This window comes from Syngnathus floridae, chromosome 3 (genome assembly GCF_059516105.1).
Source record: "Syngnathus floridae isolate MCC-2025c chromosome 3, RoL_Sflo_1.0, whole genome shotgun sequence".
Lineage (NCBI taxonomy): Eukaryota > Metazoa > Chordata > Actinopteri > Syngnathiformes > Syngnathidae > Syngnathus > Syngnathus floridae.
This window is the reverse complement of record NC_142415.1, coordinates 10570598-10590490: the sequence shown is the minus strand read 5'-3', so window position 1 is coordinate 10590490 and position 19893 is coordinate 10570598. Positions and strand designations below refer to the sequence as shown.

At 39.8% G+C, this 19893-nt stretch overlaps 1 protein-coding gene across 1 annotated transcript; it reads left to right on the top strand.

The window, feature by feature from the left end:
- Positions 1-235: 235 nt before the first annotated feature.
- leo1 (LEO1 homolog, Paf1/RNA polymerase II complex component) lies at positions 236-6550 on the top strand. The gene is made up of 14 exons (XM_088370489.1): positions 236-373; positions 745-893; positions 1081-1379; positions 1530-1738; positions 1931-2035; positions 2122-2216; positions 2364-2512; positions 2616-2700; positions 3096-3190; positions 3275-3409; positions 4308-4443; positions 4868-5060; positions 5707-5804; positions 6246-6550. Exons 1-14 carry the CDS (start codon positions 316-318, stop codon positions 6405-6407), a joined length of 1968 nt encoding a protein of 655 aa, XP_088226615.1. The 5' UTR covers positions 236-315; the 3' UTR covers positions 6408-6550.
- Positions 6551-19893: the final 13343 nt, after the last annotated feature.

Sequence of the window (19893 nt, the reverse complement as noted above, 5' to 3'; positions counted from 1 at the left end):
TAAAAATATATATTATTCAGTAGTTGTACGAGTGGCTGCTAATGTCAACTATAGCAGTTTTACCTCTACTCTATATGTAGTATGTCTTCTTGTACGTCAGAGATGTCCTACTAGTTGGCATAACTGTCATAATAAAAATAGTTCTACTTTACACACTAAATTAAAGCTGAATATCAAGGTTATCCACGCCCTGCGTTTTACCGCTCCCTAGTGTTATTTGCACTTCAACAGCCTGAGGTCCCCAGCGTGACCACGGAAGTTGAATCTGTCTTCCTAAGTACTTCCGGTAGGTCACGTCTCCACAGTTTTGGAAGAATGGCGGATATGGACGAACTGTTCGGTAGTGATGGAGACAGCGATAATGATCAACGAGGTATGGAGCTCTATTTGAGCCTTTCATCTGCTACTTGTATGACTTTAGCATGCTCACCCAGTAAAAAAACTTGTTAGCTCTTACCAGGATAAAACAGGTTACGCACACTTGTTTGTTAGCACTTATGCTAACACATTAACAGCACAAGATACAATTAACGACTGTCGACTGTGATTTGGTTTACTGTGTAGTATACAAAACATACAGCAGAGTGTGAGTTGATAGCCCATTGACAGATTATAATTACTATTTAATACGTAAATTACTGCCTCCTCTAAATGCAATAATTAGGCAGAAATTTAATGCATATTTTCTCTATGAAATTATTTGCAAGTGCACGTGTGCCTAATGTTGTGACCGATGTCCCACAGATTCTGCTTCAGGCTCCGGTTCTGACTCTGAGCAAGAGCGACCTCGTTCCGCCAGCAATGCATCTGGCAGTGGCAGTGACAGTGAGAGAGAACGAGATGACGACGACGAAGATGAAGGCCAGGAGAGTGGAAAACCCAGTATAAATAAGGTGTGTGCCACTGTTTGACACCTGGCTAAAATGAGACTCAGAAATATCACATGGTTAACAATGTAAGAGGCAAGTACTAGTAAGAAAACACTAACTTGTAGAAAGACTGTTGTATTTAGAGAACCCTCGCTATATCGCAATTCATCTTTTATTTGACAGGGTTCACTGTACATCTTGTTATTCCCAGGAACTGTTTGGAGATGACAGTGAGGAAGAGCACAGTCAACACAGTGGCAGCGGACACAGCGACAACCAGTCTGAGCGATCGGGCAACCAGTCCGACGCCAGCGTGCACTCGGATCAGGCTGAGAACGAACACTCTGATGCAGAGCAGCACAGTGGCTCGGAGCGTGGCCATCGAGACGATGAGGAGGAAGAGGAGGAAGATGGAGGCCGCCGCTCAGATGGCGGAAGCCCGGCAGGCAGTGGGATGTCTGGAGGGGGGAGTCCTCGCTCTGAGAGGGGCAGCATCCGCTCTGACAGAAGGTACAGATTCTGATGAAATGTTTTGACGTTGCACAATTTGTGATTGTATCCCTTTTTGATAGGGATTATGATCTCTGAAAAAGCTAAATATCCATGTAGTCCAGGTAGCTAATAATGTGGGTGTACCGTATTCATTTTCTTTTGTTGTAGCATTCACAGTGACCTCGGAACCCCGCGGTCGGGTGGGGCCACCCCTCACTCTGATGGAGAAGGGTCAGGCCAGGAGAATCATTCTGATGATGAGAAGTGGGACGGCAGGGTTAAGAGTGACCAATCAGAAGACGAAGAGGAGAAACGGCAATACTCGGACGAAGAAAGGGATAATTCAGACGATGAAGGCCCCAGGAACAGAAAGTCAGGTACAGTGGACTTGGGACCAGGTTGGTCCGAGAATAGCTCTAATCTATGTATATTGACGCCCATTTTTATTACGACAGATGACTGATTGATAGTTTAGCTGGTTTGTGTAATATACACGCAAGATAAAGTGAAACGGGCCAAAAGATGCATTGAGGTGTATTGTGTAAATTTTTGTTTCGTATTTCTTTCAGAATTTGCTAAAGGAAGCGATAGTGAAGATGATTTCATCCACAGGAGAAGCAAAACAAAAGCTGCTTCAGACTCAGATTCTGACAGTGACATTGGTGGAAATGAAAGTAAGGTACCCTAATGAGTACCATTCACAGAACTTTTTTTTTCTTGCCAGAGTTTAAAAGACTGTTCATTCTTTGCTTCCACACAGACAAAAAGGCTGTAGCGGATGACCTGTTCGGCGAAGCTGATGATATCTCCTCTGACAGTGATGCAGAAAAGCCTCCCACCCCAGGACAGCCCATGGTAGCCAACTCAACTTTTTCATTACTGTCTCTGTCATTTTGAAGAAGAATCACCATGTAACCCTCCGAGCATCTTGCTGAGACTCGTTTTGCTAATCCCTTTTATTATGGCTCAATGAAGCGGAGTTTGATAAGCTGTTCTCTTTAGGATACGGAAGATGGTTTGGAAGGGGAGCAAGCAGAGGAGGAGCCTGTGCCTGAGACTCGTATTGAAGTCGAGATCCCCAAAGTCAGCACTGACCTTGGCTCTGACCTTTACTTTGTTAAGCTGCCCAACTTTCTCTCTGTGGAGCCCAGGTTCGAGCCAATTACACTTTTTAGACAGACGCACATTGTACTCAGTGTTAAAGTGTAACTTCTGAATGATCAATCTGAGTTGATTTGAATTCCCCCTTTGTAGGCCTTTTGACCCACAGTACTATGAGGATGAATTTGAGGATGAGGAAATGCTGGATGAAGAAGGACGCACCAGGCTGAAGCTGAAGGTGTGTCCACTGCACTCTTTGTCGATTGTATAACTGTATATAGTTGAGTGTGTCAGTCAGTCATTGCATCATTAACTGAAGTGAAGTGTTTGCGCTTACTGCCGATGTGTCTTTTGCGTTGCTCAGGAAGAATTGTTTCCCTCTCTTCAAAACTTCAGCAACTTGCTTGGATTAAACTTTTACCTGGCCCCTCACAAACCTTTATTTTGTCTTGTGCCATTCAGATGTCACTGCTATGTTTTATCGCGTTATCCTGTTGCATAACCCGAGAGCCATTGCGCTAGAGGGCACAATCTGCCAGCCATAAGAAAAGAGCCATGAAAAAATATAAGTTAGGACTCGACATGGTCAGAGTTGCTTAACTGTGGCTGACTGGAAAAGGTTCAATTTCCCAGGTGGAGAATACCATTCGTTGGCGAGTCAAGCGCGACGAGGAGGGAATCGAAACACGCGAAAGCAACGCACGCATTGTCAAATGGTCCGACGGGAGGTACGTCTTGACTGTTGACCTATCTCTTTGTCTGATTGCTCTCCGACTGTCTCTCAAGTCTCAGCGTTTTGCTTTCTGCTCCAGCATGTCCCTCCACTTGGGGAATGAAGTGTTTGACGTTTACAAAGCACCACTCCAAGGAGACCACAACCACCTGTTCATCCGCCAGGGTACTGGGTTGCAGGGACAGGCTGTGTTCAAAACCAAGCTCACATTCAGGTACTCAAACACTCTTCTGTGGGTTATCAATAATAAATCAAGGCCTTGGTAAAAGCAGGAAACATAAAATATGAAATCTCAAGAAATGCTGCAAGGTCCTCTGCTGTGTATTCCTCTAATAAGCCCCAAGTTAAATCTTACTTTAAGCAACCATGGCAGCCTCTATTCGTGCTTCATTGAGAAATGTGCTCCAAGTCCTTCAATTAGCTTGTGCAAGCTGCCCAACTTAGTGTAATCCTCTTAGCTGCCACTCGTCCACCTGATGTTTTGTTTTCTCAGACCACATGGGACTGCTGGGATGCAACCCAAAGCTGATTTAGTGCACAACAGTGCCTCACTCTGCCAAATTAGACATTACCTTTAGTGTTGTTGCGGCAGTGTGTTTTGATTCACATTTCTGCTGTGATTAACCCAGTGGTTACCAAACTTTTTTTTAAGAAATATGAAACTGCATAAGCGCAATTGTTGCAGCAAAATTCATCTGACCCAATCAACCGGGATTTCACAATTAAACAGTAACCCGATGTGTGATTATGATAAATATTCCACCAGAGTGATTACTCATTATTTGGGTCTACCGCTCATAGATTGATAGATGCTTATATTTATATAACTTATAATTAGTGACTAGTTTTCAGAACTGCTACTTTAATCACACACAGACCAGCAGCACGTACTAGAAACGGCATACAACAATACTGTCTGGTCTGTGGAAATGATCACTATTACTGTAGTTTTGTTGGGGACCTCGCATGTGATGCTCACTGGAAAGGACAATCCCTAAATTCAGATTTACCATACTACGAAAAAATGAGAGAAAAAAATCTGAAATAATGTTAGGGTGTGAGAAATACTGGGGTTTGCTGTGATTTATGATGTTGTCCATTTCCCTTGCCAGGCCTCACTCCACTGACAGCGCCACACACAGGAAAATGACTTTGTCTCTGGCTGATCGCTGTTCCAAGACACAGAAGATCCGAATCCTTCCGATGGCTGGACGAGATCCAGAGTCGCATCGCAATGAAATGATTAAGGTGCAGCGTTCTATTCCGTTTCTGTTTTCAAAACGCTCTTATCACCACCAGAAAAGAATCCAAATGGCCCGTGGTGTGTATTATACACACAGCACAGCTGCTTACATAAAGATACATCGTGACACGCTTACATAATAATGGTGGACTGCGGTTGGCAACACAGACATTTTGTCCCCAAGACTCTGGGGCCGGTTATGTCTTTACTGCCAACTCAAACATAGCAGCCATTATAGACAGAATATTTCTTGGGCATGGCTAATAGTGTTAAGACAAATAGCATAATCACCTAAGTCATTTTTTAACTTTTTCAGAAACGTGACAAAAACACAACAACAGACTCAGTGTGTACAGTTGTGGGCTGTGTAATACTAAATTAGAAGTTTTTTTTTTAAATTTAGTTTCCAACTGTTTTCCGTCAATGTAGAAAGAAGAGGAGCGCCTGCGAGCGTCTATCCGTAGAGAGTCGCAACAAAGGAGAATGAGGGAGAAGCAGCATCAAAGAGGCCTGAGCAGCAGCTACCTAGAGCCCGATCGCTACGACGATGAAGAAGAGGGGGAGGAGTCCATTAGCTTGGCAGCCATCAAGGGCAAATACAAAGGAGGAGGCGGATTGAGAGGTGAGCTCTGACACTGGTGGAAGGTAACAAATTATTTGTACCGAAGTAAATTTTCCAGCTATAATGAAATGACATGCATTTGTTTTTGTGCTATCTGTGCTTTCCGAAGCTTTGTTTTTCAAAATAGGCAGACGACAATGTGATGTAACTAGAGAAAGTCAACGGTTGTTCAAATCTTGATTGATTGAAATCTTAAGGCGAGAAAACAGGGACAACAGCGACAAGGATGATTGTGAATCATAACAATGATGCAACAGATTGGCCTCTCCTCAAATACGATAAAAGCACAAGTGAAATAGAAATAGTGAAACAGAGAAATACCTCATTTCTGGAGCCAGGCTCTGATGTTGTATAATAAATATTGGAACATAAAATGAGAGCTATACCAGTTTGAAGGAAAAAAACGTTCAGGGCTATTTATATAACTGTTGTCTGTGTAATGGTAAATTGTATTGGTCCTTCATCCTCAAATGCTTTTACTTAGGTAAAGAAATTGAATTTGTACTAGTATTATCAGATTTCAGTACATTGTGATTATATTCACCAACTGTGACAATAATGGACATGTTCCAAATCTCTTTCTATTAATTCAAAGAATGTTTATTTTATGAGGTCACCAACTGTTGTGTTCTGTCTCACTCCTTAGAGGAACGAGCGAGGATATACTCATCAGACAGCGATGAAGGCTCTGATGATGACAGGGCCCAGAGACTGATGAAGGCCAAAAAGCTTGACAGTGATGAGGTGAGTGTCATATGCCACTCTGCCCACAGGTGGCAATGCGGTGCCGACCAGCGGTAATGCTGAGTATCCAACTTTGAAACACAATGCCTGCATGAGCGTTTAAAAAAACGAGCAAGAGTAAAAGTGCATACTCGTGTTTTCCACTCGAAAGAAGTGCAACTAGCAGTTAACAGTGTGCATGCATTCAACAGCTGTCCCGTTTTTTATTTATTTATATCATAGATTGGTATACATTATCTGTTTCGGGCCCCCTTCCCCACAAAACAACAAACATATTGGTGATGTGTTTTTAAATCAGGACAATAGCATTTGATATGATTGCACACAAAAACATCATTACTGCAAATAAGCAGAATGTAATGAACGAAGAAGCAGTTTGTTCATGATTTAATGCGTTGATTCCATTAATTGTGCTTGAATTTTTATTTGTGTTTATTGCAGGAGGGTGAGGGGTTAGGCAAACGAAAGGCAGAGGACGAAGAGGAAATAGTCACAAAGAAGGCCAAGAAATATGTAATCAGTGATGAGGAAGATGAAGATGAAGAAGAAGAGGAGGAGGAGGAAGAAGGGGAAGAAGTGGAGGAAGAAGAAGACGATGAATAAAACTCTCAGTGCCCGGCCCAACATCCATCCCTTGTTTTGTATATATTTTTAAGGAAAGCTCCGTGTAGGTGTGCACAACTGTTGATGTTGTGTACAGCTGAAGTGAGAAATAAATGTCTTATGTAATAAACATTCCTAAAGCCTTTTGTCCATCTTTTCTAACAATTTGAATCAAATGCATGAGTCACACAGCAAGGTTATGAAATTCTTCCAAATAAAAGACAGACTATTTGGATGCTACAAAGCAAGTCAATTTCACCAAAAGGTGCTTTTAAGAACCAAAAAGTTGCAATTTTCCACTGAAATTCATATTCAGTGAATTAAATATATGTTGAGCAAACACATACTAGTAGTAAAGCTCCCAAACAATATCCATGCCAATATCACTTTTGGCATATTTAGGCTCCATTAACCACAACAATTATATTACATATTGTTTAACTATTGGATGGAAATGTGCATTAAGTTTGCATCTGACTGGTCAAATTTAAATTAAAGCATACAATTCCATAAGAAACTTGCATGTCTGCTATATGCATACCACATGGGTCAATATCACAATATCGATATTTTTTCTATATACGTATAGTGCAGCCCTATTGTTTAACATTTTGAGGCTAACAAGGCAATTTTGAGTTATGTAATATAAGTGAGGTGCAATCCCCTTTTCATTTATTAGTCCTGTGACGTGAATGTTCCTCCTCCTTGAATGCAGGCAAGGTTACACGAGGTTGTCTCTATCGATACGCAGTATGACAGGAATGAATGAATGCAGCAACAGAACTGGTTACTAATTCAAGCTTATCCACTATAATGACACACTGTCACTTAGAAACAAACAAGGACATACATTCATTTGTCGTAGCCAGCACACACCTAGGCTAAATTATTGGTGATTTTGAAAGAAAGACACACCCATAATGGTCCCTGAAATAACTTCAAACTGGTGAATATTATGTAATAATTACAAAAAAAAAATACAGTAAAATAATGAATGAAAATCGAGCAGTTATTTATTTATTCACTCACTCACTCACTAAAATAACTTCAAACTGGTAAATATTATGTAATAATTAATTTAAAAAATACAGTAAAATAATGAATGAAATTGAGTATTGTTATTTATTTATTCACTCACTCACTCACTCACTCACTCACTCACTCACTCACTCACTCACTCACTCACTCACTCACTCACTCACTCACTCACTCACTTACTCCACTCTAAGAGGTTTCGGTTGTTAGGCAACAATTCAATTCGGACTTTTCTGTATTCTGTACTATAAAATAAAACATAAAACAAAAAAACTCTCAAAAATCAACATCATGGTGTGTGTTTACTGTTGATACATACAATCAAATAAAAAATCAACTTACACGAATGCTGTGTGTGCCCCTAAATTGAGTTGGCTGGCAACCAGCAAAGGGTGTATCCCACCAAATGCCATCAGTCACCTGGGATGTCAAGCAGCTATGGCTCAGGGCAAAATGTTCCCATTGTTAACAGCAAACTCACTTTTAGGCCTGCCTATGTGTCTTCCTGTGCATCAGCATTTATTCCTGAATCTTAATATCCAGGTTTATAACCATATATATGGGGCTTAAATTGCATATTAAAGATATGCAATGCATATGGTTTTTCATAGAGTAGCCCTGCCTCATGATGCAAAATTTGCACGGTTCATGTCTTGCAAAGTGAAGGTTATGTCAGGAGTGATGTGCTGCACTTGCAGACTGCAGTGGGTTATGTAAACCCTGTTCCACACAGCATAGCGGAGGCAAGGGTGGTGGTGGTTATCAAGCAAAAGGGGAGGGAGCACTCCACTGTCACTACAGAGGGTGGATGGGGGGGGGGGGGGGGCTGCAGCATTTTCCCCTTGCTTCCCCCCCTCGTTTTTCTTTCTTTATCTACCCCCATCTTCCCACAGGCCCGTCTAAAGCTGGACTCGCCATGTTACATCATCTTTTGTGCAAAAAAAGACAGTTTGCTATGCTAACTCATGGGTACAGCACTCACTTGGGGATTCTTCAATTATCGTAAACACACATTTGTTTCCACTTTCCCTTCTCTTGACCACTGTGCATGTGCATGTGTGTACGCAAACATGTAGAGAAAGCTGTTGAGCGTTTAGTCAACATCCTTAATATCCAGTGTTCGGTCCCTCCATGTACTAGTACTTGTTTCATTCACACTAGTGAATGACTAAGGTGCATCAGTAGAATAACATTTATTCCATTATACTGCATGTTTGTCGCAGGGCACATTATGGTTCCCCTCAGTGGGCTATTATGACTGTGACCCTATAAAAATGTATTACCTCTTCACATATACACGACAAATTGATGGATAACTAATTTTGAAAGCTAGTAAAAAAAAAAAGTGTAAATATTAAATGCTTGCAATGTGTATAACTTTTTGTTTGAAAGCAAATGAAAAGTCATTAGGTAGTTATATTCAAATGTAATGTGGAAAAATCCTTTTTAAGATTTTAACTTCACCATCTCTGGGGAGCTTTTAGCTCAGCCAGAGCTTTGTGCTTGCTGTGTGTCATCAAATTAGAAATGAAACTGGATACTGAAAACACACCAGCTCCATTTTCTGACCTTTTTTTTTCTTCACATTCGTAACACTAAATCACAGATGAAAATGTAATCACGGCAACGATTCAAACAACGAGAGCTTATTCAAATAGCATATGCACAAGATGTCAGACTACACACTCTGACATCTTGGTGGCCTTTGCTACCCGCTTCGGCACGACCCTTCTCCCTGCTGATGCTTATATAAGAGACTAATAAATAAAAGGGAAACACAATACTCCTCAAACACTTACATATGACACAGATCCTCGTACTGCAACCTGGCCCTGTTGTGAAAACATTTTCCCTTACGTATTAGCAGGTCTTCATAATAACCACGCACACACACACACACATTTATAACAATTGCGTCTTGTCTGTTTCCTCAGCTGCTGACCCTTACCAAATTGGGTCAGCCTGTTCAGCTCAAAACGTAGAGATTAATCGGTAAACAATTGGTTAGCACCAGTAAGGAGCTGTTCCGAGCGCCCATTACGCCACAAAAACAAGCAAGCGGCACCTCTGTGGAGGTCAGGAATTAACAAGCAGAGTGTTCTAAGTCGATGTTTACCACAGTAGGGCTAAATTGCACAGAGGTGTCAAACTCAAGGTCCGCAGGCCAAATCTGACCCTCAATATTTTTTCATGTGGCTCGTTGCATGATTTTTCACTGACTTTGTCCACACAAATAATAATCACCGGTAATATATGTACTAACATAAGGGTGGAATTCATCTGCTCAACACATTTTTACATTTTCTCATCACAAAAGTTAGTGCACTGCACACCTTGCTATATCACCAATAATAAGTAGTTTTGAAATTTGTCCATGAAATATGTATGTGATGTGCAAAGGTGAAGACATTCAAGTGTTGCAGGTTGCACAAGTATTACACAATAAAAACATTGCAGCATGCACGAAACAAAAATATTGCTGTGTGATGTGTTTGTTCAGGAGTCTCGATGTAAAGTAGTCAGCGTAGATATTGAATATCTAAACTGCTTTGCAACAAAGCAACAAATGTTCATTACTCTATATTATGACCATTTGTGGCTTATTATTATTATTTGTGTCTTATTATTATTATTTGTGGCTATATATTATGATCATTTGTGGCATGGAAGTGAAAATGTCCAAATTGCAGTAAAATGCTTGATTAAGTCTGAACACTGTATGTAGGAGGCAGTAGAGGGAGAAAATGAGCTCATGGTGCAGAGTCTTGTGGTGGAGAGTTGGAACAGTGTTATAGTTTGCAGTGGCCTGAGAACTCATCCCTCCTCTCCGCAACCTGCAGTATTTCGGAACCGGCTGAGACAGTACACACTGCTCCTGAGTGACCTCATTATTTTGTTATTTAACCGGCCTGTCGGCACCAAGCCAAACTGTCTCCCACCTGTCTCTCTGTCATCATCTCATGTCCTCGTCCATAGCTGTGTCACCCATATTTCTTTACCCTGCTTACTTAGGTAAATCCACACAGCAAGATCACTCATGCATAGGGACTCGAGCTATCTTTGCATTTTGGCATGCACTGTTATTCACCTCCTGTGATTCTAATCCAAATAAGGATTGTGTGGTCTTGGTGGAGGTCTGTGAAAAAGTTTCATTCTCGATGTACGGTATCATAATGGTGCGACATTGTAGCACGATTATATCTGCTGTGCCGATTTAGGTATTTGTATATTTCAATTAGCGCTTGAGAGATAACTCTTGTTGATGTGTTACATGTGTAAACATTGTTGGGAATAGTGCATGCTGCTGAGTCCCAGTTATGCAACCTCGTGGACTATACTGACACCCAGAATGAGAAACACAAGAGCCTTACGTGTCGCTAATGTACAAATATGTGCCTCAATGCGTCACAAGCTCTTACTCAACTCTTGACTGTCCCTCAGCCTCTGTAATTCCGTAATTCTGTAACTTTAAAAAGGTTATGTTTTCAACACTGTTTGTTTCACGGGTAGGATTATGGGGAATAATCTGTAACCCTAATTCCCATGAGGGAAACATTTCATGGACTTCATGGACACTTGCATGGAGTGCCTCATTGTCAGTCATTAGTACCACACAAAGAGGTGGCGGAAAAACGATCTGGAGAAGAAAAGCCAGCGATTTTAGCGCAATCAGCAGCTAATAACTTCATTCTTCACGATCAAAAAGTCTCATTTTATATATTTAATTTGCCATTTTATTTTGTTATTCAAATTTGGCTCTGCTCTGGGGTTTATGAAATTTATTTATTTTCACTCTCCAGCGACTTACCCTGAACTTTTGAATGTGACCGTTCAATGGTTGAGTTCTTGCCTTTCTCTAACAAGGAGCTGAATGGCAAAATTCACAACAGGTCTTTGAATTTTAATTTCTAAGGCCGTCCAATTCTATACCATTCATTGACACTTTCAGTCTCTCTGCTGCAACCTGCTGATTACATCCTGAAATTTACCTCGGAGTCCAATATTTTAAATAATAGTATATTACGTGCTGGTAATAAAATAGCATTTTTCTTTTATTCAAGACTTCTTTCTCCATGTTCCGTTCCTCAGTGACAAATGCGCATGACGTAATGACCATTCTACCTTGGCTGAGCTCTTTCCATTTTGTGTTGAGTATCCTTTCGTTCACTTCCAATGGGCAAATAGACTAGCAGGGAAAGCGCAGCTCATACCCATCTGTACCAAACTGAGGCATCTACTTGTTTGTCTGTCCCCATTCAATGACCTCACATCATTATCACCATGGATACGTCCACAAATAGAATTAGAATGAAAGTACACACATGCACACAACACACAAATGTCATACCTGGGGCGAGGGGACAATGATGTGGCGTGGGCCTCTCACATGCTTTGTTTGACCCACTTCTCACCAGGCAAAAAGAAAAAAAAAAAAAACAAGATGGATGACTGCAAATTTGGACAAATTCAATTTAGACGTAAAGTAACTGAAGAAATGAAAGTGATCCATCAAAACAGACTGCGGCTGCTCCTTTTAACTAATCATCACACTCCATTTAGTTTACTAGCATGCAGCTGAAAAATATCTCCCGTGTTCAATGATTGATGGGTATATAATGAATCTTAATGCGGCAAGAGTCAGAATACGCCGAACTCAGTTTGTTGCATAACAGCAGGCAGCTGACCAGTGTGATGGAGTGCGACCCCTGGTAAGGATTTAATCAGTTTTAAGAGGATTGATATGTGAGCTTACATACCTTTCTACTTTTCGCTTTCGACATCTCATAAACAAAGCTACAGTGTAAAATGTACATGAGGAAAAATGGAGTTGGGGAGCAGTTGAGGTAAACATTCACTTGTGTTGTTGTTTTTCTAGAAATAAACCGCTCTGTAATGATCTGCCTAAATTATTTTTCTTCCAGTCAAATTCCAGTAAGACCTTCATCATCACTGCTAAAACAATTCCGTGCACTAGTAAAACAACTTTGTCTTACTAGTAACGTTTTTTCCACAACTAGTAATAATAATAATAATAATAATAATAATAATAATAATAATAATAATAATAATACATTTTATTTGTAAGACTCAAGGTCGCTGTACTGAGATAAAATAGCATACACAATTAAATATAGAAACTACAACTAACTATAAAAAAGTGCCACTACTTGGGCTACTGGGACACAATTTCACATCACTAGCAAACTACTGTGCTGCACTAGTAACATTAATAGGCCCAATTAGTTGGCATGTGTAATAGTAGTAATAGTAATAGCCACTCGTAGTTTTGCCTCATTAGTAACGTAGTTGTCCGACAAATACAGCAATGTTTTCTCAACAGCACATAAACGTGACTAGTAAGTGCCCAAGTTGTTCTAGTAGTATGCTGAATTGTCCTACTAGTGAGGACAAAGATCAGACTAGTACACGAACCTTGGAAATTTCAGTACCACTTTACCGCTGACTTATTGTCTTTAGCGCCAACCTGTCTGACAGTCTGGAGGTAATAGTGGTAAATTTATTCCTCCAAATAACTCTCCCGCTCTCCTTGTTCTCATGGCATGTGGACTGTAAAGGTCCTAAGCGTCGCCACTGTCAACAGAGTGAGGAAATGCTGCAGTGGAGAAGGCTATAGGAGGTTGGGGAGGCGGTGAAAGTACACACACTGTAGCTGCAGGAGGGGGACAGTGGTGGTTTTGCTGTGTCAGCGCATGTGGGAACATTTGCAGTCTTTTCTATTGGAGAGTGGGCAACAAACATTGTGTAGTTTGTGGCACTTGACATAATGCCAAAGTACTTTGGGATACCATTGTGAATGAACAGGACAGGTGATAAAGAGGGGCTGCAGGTCAAAATCAAGTCATGTTAAATCGCTTTTCAGTTCAAGATAATACTGGAATCATTACTGGATTTAGCTAAATCAGGGGGAGTATCGTAATATTCAGACTATAAAACAGTACTTTTTGCTCTTCAACCCTGTGGCTTATAGTCTGCTACGATTTATTTATGAGATTTTTATGATTTGTTTTGGTAATACAGGTTATATAAATAAGGACATTTCATTTGGTGTGGTTTATATATGAACAAAAATTTTCCCCTCATTTTAGCTGGTACATTTTATATTCAGGTGTGGATTATAGTCCGGAAATTACGGTAACTGGTATGCTTTTGTTTTGACCATTATTTAAATACAAGTCAAGTCAAACGGCCTTGAGTAATTGTATACTAGTGACAATATTGGAACCTCTGTTTACAAAGGAACCACTTTACGAACAATCCAGTTTATGAAAAAAACAATTGAAAGAAAAATGACCCAAGGTTACATACTATACTATTTTTGGTTCAATCTTGACATCGTAGTGGAAGATTCAGATGTTTGTGCTTTTTCTCCCGCTGCATAAATTGTTGGCTTCGTGCTTCTGATATTTTTGTTTTTTTTGTTGTTGGTGTTTTTTTCTACAATGGCTAAACAATTGGTATGGTCGATAATGGTCAAGGAATTCAAAGACTATAGGTGGAAACACTGGGAAGTGCAGCTCAACAGCACAGTGCTAATTTTGTTATTTCCTCCTTTTTCTTTTCACGAATAATATCCAGTCGATATGCTTATTTTGACATACTTTTCATGTAATGTATGATCCCCGTCTTTTCTTGCTCTCTGCAACAATAATGAGACATTGTGCACAAAGAGATGAGAGGCGAAAACGTCCATTTGAATTTGTTTGCATTATGTAACCACTGGAGGCTTTCATGCAGCTTCAGAGCGTCACGCCACTTTTGTCTCGACTGCACCAAGAGGCACAATGTGTACTTATATTTAACATGAGTAATTTAATGTTCTTTTGTAAATACAGCCTGTAATATGGAAATCAATTGGAGCCTTATTGAATATCCTTCTTATCTATCTTAAAGTCCATGCACTTGTACGCTCTTTGTCTTCACTTGTACAACAATTAAAGAATTAAGCAACGTTTTTTTTTCTAGGATCCGACTGTAATATCAGCCAACATTAGGCGCTTTCAAAATAAAAATGACTGGCTGGAGTTTTGTGGCAGTGAATTTGCAGTCCAAGACTCAAGCCAGACAGACTCTCACATAAAAACAAAAAGAAAATCATAGTAGAAAAGGCTTTTGACTAGAATTCTGAGACATTAACAATCACAGCAGGGTTATTAGACGACAGTATAAGGTACAGCTTAGTGCCAAGGTATTGTTTTGTGTAGTTTGCACACATGGTTGTGCAAGTGATGATCCCCACTTGGACATGACATTGGTTTATTTGTACTTTGGAAGGCAAGCTGAGCTGTCTCTGCGTGAGACTCTCCTCTGCAGATACAGCCTACGGAGTTTGGTTGCTCATGCATGACTAAGGCCAGTTATGCAATTAAAGAAAAAAAAAACTACAATTGATTTGTTTTGTCCCGATACATACGAAATAATACGTTGAATCTGATTCTTGATTTTCTATCACAGGAATTTGTTTGCTGGCAGCTTGTTTTGTTGTTAGATAAAAGAACCAAAGATTTAGAGAGCTAGCTGTGATTCTACAAAATAAAAGAAAGTACAACCAAGTCTTACTTTGCATAATCTCTGAAAGGAAAATAAAATGTTCAAAACAGACAATATTGTAATACAGTATTTGTATGCACAGTCATTCATTTCTGAATATAAATAGAACAGGCCCATGCATGCATGTTCAATTACATGTCAAGATGACACGCTCTGTGTATTGAGCAGTCTCATTTATTACTGGAAATGTTTACCACGTGAAAACACAGAAGATGCTCTCATTTGCCTTTATATAGGTTGTTACAGAACGTCCACACGATTTCCTGTTGCCACTATAAATTTTTAAATAATAAGCATATGAGTCAAATGCTCCAATCGTTTATTACCTGGTTTTCTTGAAACAATAAAAGATGAAATAAATTTTCCCTTTTTCAGAAACGATGCCTGAATTGTCTCCCATACATGGAATGGCCCATATTTTTTAACCTCACAATCTATTATTTCTACATAGTACATAGTGATAATAATATTAATAATAACAAATTAAGATTTGGGGCTATTATGCAATGTCTTTCTCAGCACTTCAAATGAACAGATGATGATGATACAGGTGAACTACAATGACCCACTGCTTGAAAACCGTGCTAGGGCCTATCAGTCCACGTAGGGTGTACAGCTGGAAAAACACACACACAGCTTGGCCCTCACATGGTTCAAGGGACGGAGCATACCTCGGTGGAGGATTACATGTTGTTGCAATACAAACCTGGGTTGGCTCATTGTCCCTGCAAGGTGTTTTTCCACTTCCCTTCCTGTTGCACCGTGTTATAGTAACACTGTGTTAATGATTGATGTTTTGCACAGGACAATCAATAGTCAACTACTGACCAATTTATCGTCTGACTGGAAAATCCCACTCAGATTTGTGTTTTGGTGTTAAGGGGCAGGATGCCGAGCAAGCGCATACACTTCTTTTTTTCGTAGCTGACTATAATGTGATGAAAGTTGAGTTGACATTGGATAATTGATGAGTGATATTTTTCAGCACAGTTCAGCCATCCACAACCGTTTTTTCCACCAAAAAAAAAAGCCCAATGAGGCAGTGCTTTCTTTTGTATTTTTTTAAAGCTACATATAAATGTTGGTTCCCATGGGTCAAGCAAATGTGGAATATGAGTTAACCAGCAAAATTCATCCTACTTTATCCATCTCTGGGGGTGGCCATTTTGCCAGTCATTTGCCTGTTTAATTCATATTCCACAAACAAACGTTTATCAGAACACTGTGTTTCGAATAGTTGGGCTGCACAGAAAACATAATTAAAAAGAAAGTTTGACGGTTGACTTCCCCTTATAAAAATGGAACATGGAAAAATTGTGGCGTGATTAAGCAAATTATTTTTGGTGGGTCAGCAAGAGGACAGATGAGGTTGTGTCATGATCCCTTTTGAACCTCAGTACCTTTCAAGATAGAGGGTTTTCCAAAACTCACTATACACTTATTTTTTTCACGTTTGTATCACTCAGGCTTTGCAGTTTTCTTAAGCACTTGCTCATTGCATGCCAATTGACACTCGAGCTGTGTTGCAACATTGATGCCTGGCAAGAGGTTTTTGTCTCTGACTACAGTTCAGTATCTGTTAATAACCACCAGACTGCTCCAATTCATAGTTCACCATCCATGGCAAGTTTTTTGAAACAGGATCTCCTCTTGACGGTAGCGAAAGGAGTGCTCCTATCAGCACTGATGAAAACAGTGACCTTTTAGAGCAGGCATTCTTGCAAAGCCAGGGAAAGTCTGGAACTCTGCACTGGAACTCACTGAAATGATGTATTATATTTACTTTGTTTTTTTGTTTTTTAGATAAATATTGATTCTGAACTATTGTACGTATGTGTATGTGACAATCAAATTTACTTTTGTGCTTAATTGCAGGATATCACAAAGCCTGTTGTTTTTTTATCAGTTATATTTTAATACAGGAGTTACCCCAATACTTTTATTCTTACAATATGTTACACTATCCGTACTTCTACTTAAGTAGAGTATGAGTACTTTCGCCACCTTGACATGTTTCAAATATATACCCACAGTGTTTTAGGTTGCCAGTGATTTCAGCCCGAAGATGAGATAAGCTACCCAAGGAGAGTCTTTGAGACCATTTTATCCAATCATTAGGATGCAGTGGCTGGCAGCACACTGTGACAACTTGGCAGGGTGAGACTCACACTGGCCAGACAGGCACCCCATTAAATCTGCCATTCTGGGAACTGGCCTGATCGACCCGGGGCGATTTAGTCGGAAAAGCTAAAGGAAGTGCTGCAGAGAGTAGCTTGATTTAGGCTCATTAACTGCCTGCTGTCACATGAAAACAACAGGCTCCTGCCTAATGCCTGTGCAGAATGTTATGCTACTGTCGCTATGAATGGCTGTTAGGGACATAATTCACCATTACTTCTCAGACATGATTAAAATGCTCCCAGACACTACTGAATGATTTCCCTGATGGCTCCTCTTTTTCTGCAGTTCACTTTTGCGGTGACATAAAATGACTGAACCTGAGGATGGAGGTAAAAAGGTTGTGTGACTTTTACTTTCAGCAAAAGGTTGCTAGCAAGTGAATGGAAAAAGCTGAGGATGATCAATGGTACAGAGGGACCTATTGCGGGATAAAAGGTTTGACGCTAGCAGAGAGCAGTTAAAGATTGGTGAGTGGAAATATGTTAGGAGAGATTATGGGAAGGTTATGTAATTTTGTGAAAGCTTAATGGAACCACTAAACGCACTACATTTCTAAAACCATTCAAAAGATTCACAAAATTCAAGACAGCTTGAGAACCAAAAACAGCAAGTTGATCATTTGATATTAGGATTTTCCATTCACTTGTGCAGATGTACCTAATGTTGTACCTAAATTTGGTACCAGCACTACGACCTTGAGTCCCATGTATTATAAAATACTCTGGTGTATCAACAGCATACAAGTGACAACTTATGAAATATGCTCAGTCAGCAGATTGCTGATAATATCTACACAAGACATCCATGGTCTTATTTTAATGCCAAATATTATGAGTAACCCAGCATTGCGTGTTGTAAAATAGAGTGACATTACAAAAGGTGCCTAGTTGATGTTATCACACACGGACAATGTCATTTATTATGGGCATCATTTGTTGACCTGATACTCTGAACTCATTTTAATATTATAGACTTTATGTTCTTGTGAAAGCTATCAGTGTTTTATGATCTTTTTCAGGCGATTGAGGCGGTGTCTTTTTGATTACAGATATTTTGGTGAGGTAAACCTTTGTCATTTAGGAATGGCGGTGGATTCACTACAGTCTCCTTTTGAAATAATAGAAGCTGTTGATTCTTTCTTGGCAACTTTTGCCACAGTGATAGATATGGATCAGCCGTATACCGTTACTTACTGTACTATGCATGGACAGCTACGTGAGCATAATGCCTGCGATATTATTCTGCATGTGTAATCATGTGCTTCTCAGGGCTCGGTTTAGATTGAACGAGATCAGAACCTAAGACCTCCTCTCATGTCACCAAACACTGACTTTTGTGCTGTCTTTGACACACACAAGCAGGTTGAATGACATCTGGCTCAGCTTCAGGAAGTTAGAAAGAAAGGACTATCCAGACCGAAAACATTCAAAACAAATTTGTGACGGGTTGAAACATGCCAAGCAATAAATAAAACAATGAGCTGAGAGAAGAGTTTAAAAGGTAGTAAAGAATTTGAACACCTTTAATTGCTTTCATTGCTCTTTCTACATTGAAGCATCACAGTGATTTATTTTTTCAACAAAACAGGCTTACTCAAACATATCTATTGTCCCATCTTGTCTAAATACATCCAGATTTTCTTCCCAAAATAATTCTTCACAAAATGCTGGTGAACATTCAATATATATCTGTCATGGGGATATGAGCAAATAATCCCCCCAAAAATTATTGGAAAAAAAATCTGTCAACATGAAAATTCACAGGTTCCAAATAAGTGTCAAAATATGAAATCATCAGTGTATCATTTGGGCCGGAGGCTCACCCTGTTTTCCTATTTTTCACATGTCACCACTCCCCTATTAGTGCAAAGTGTGATTCATCAACACTTACTGGAAGCAGAGATTATTGCATTAGGGATCATCGTTGACGTGGTATACAAACACAAACATTTGAAAGCAGATATCAAAGAAAAAGTTTAGGGGAGTTGTGTATGGAGGAGGAGACTGCATGTGTTTGCAGCTGTGTGCTGACGCAAGATCAGAGAAGCATCTTGGAACAGGTGAGCGCATAACGTGCACCATTGCGGAGGAATCTTTCGATTCTGTGTGAGCAAAGTTGGTTCAGAAGTGGCATGCTGACTGCATATAACACAGGGAGGAGGTGTGATGCACCCCTCGCAGCCCTTTATTTATTTATTTATTTATTTATTTATTTATTTATTTATTTATTTATTTATTCATTCATTCATTCATTCATTCATCTACATAAAAGACAAGTCAAGTCAAAACTATCTTTTTAACAATAAACTGTTAAATGCACTCCGAGTAATTTTAAACATGATAGACTGATTACTAATTGCGATTGATGAATATGAATAAAGCAACCAAATCCAGACCGTTTTTATTCATCTCGGGACGGAGCCGTTTTGCCACTTGCTGTGGACTGAAAACAACATCACATTTGCTGAGCTGGCCTACATCACATGTCCAAACCCAGGACACGGGTGAGCCATGATTAGTTGTTCCCTAAGCTCTTTGGCACTGTGATGTAATTTTTCGTCTTTTTTTTTTCCGTCTTTTTTGTTTTGCTGTACAGAATGGGAATACTTTTGCTACCTCAGCTCAGAGTGCAGAAAAAAATGTTCTGTGAAAGGGCTTCTTTCACAACACTGTGAAATACCAGAGTCGTGTGGTTGGTATCT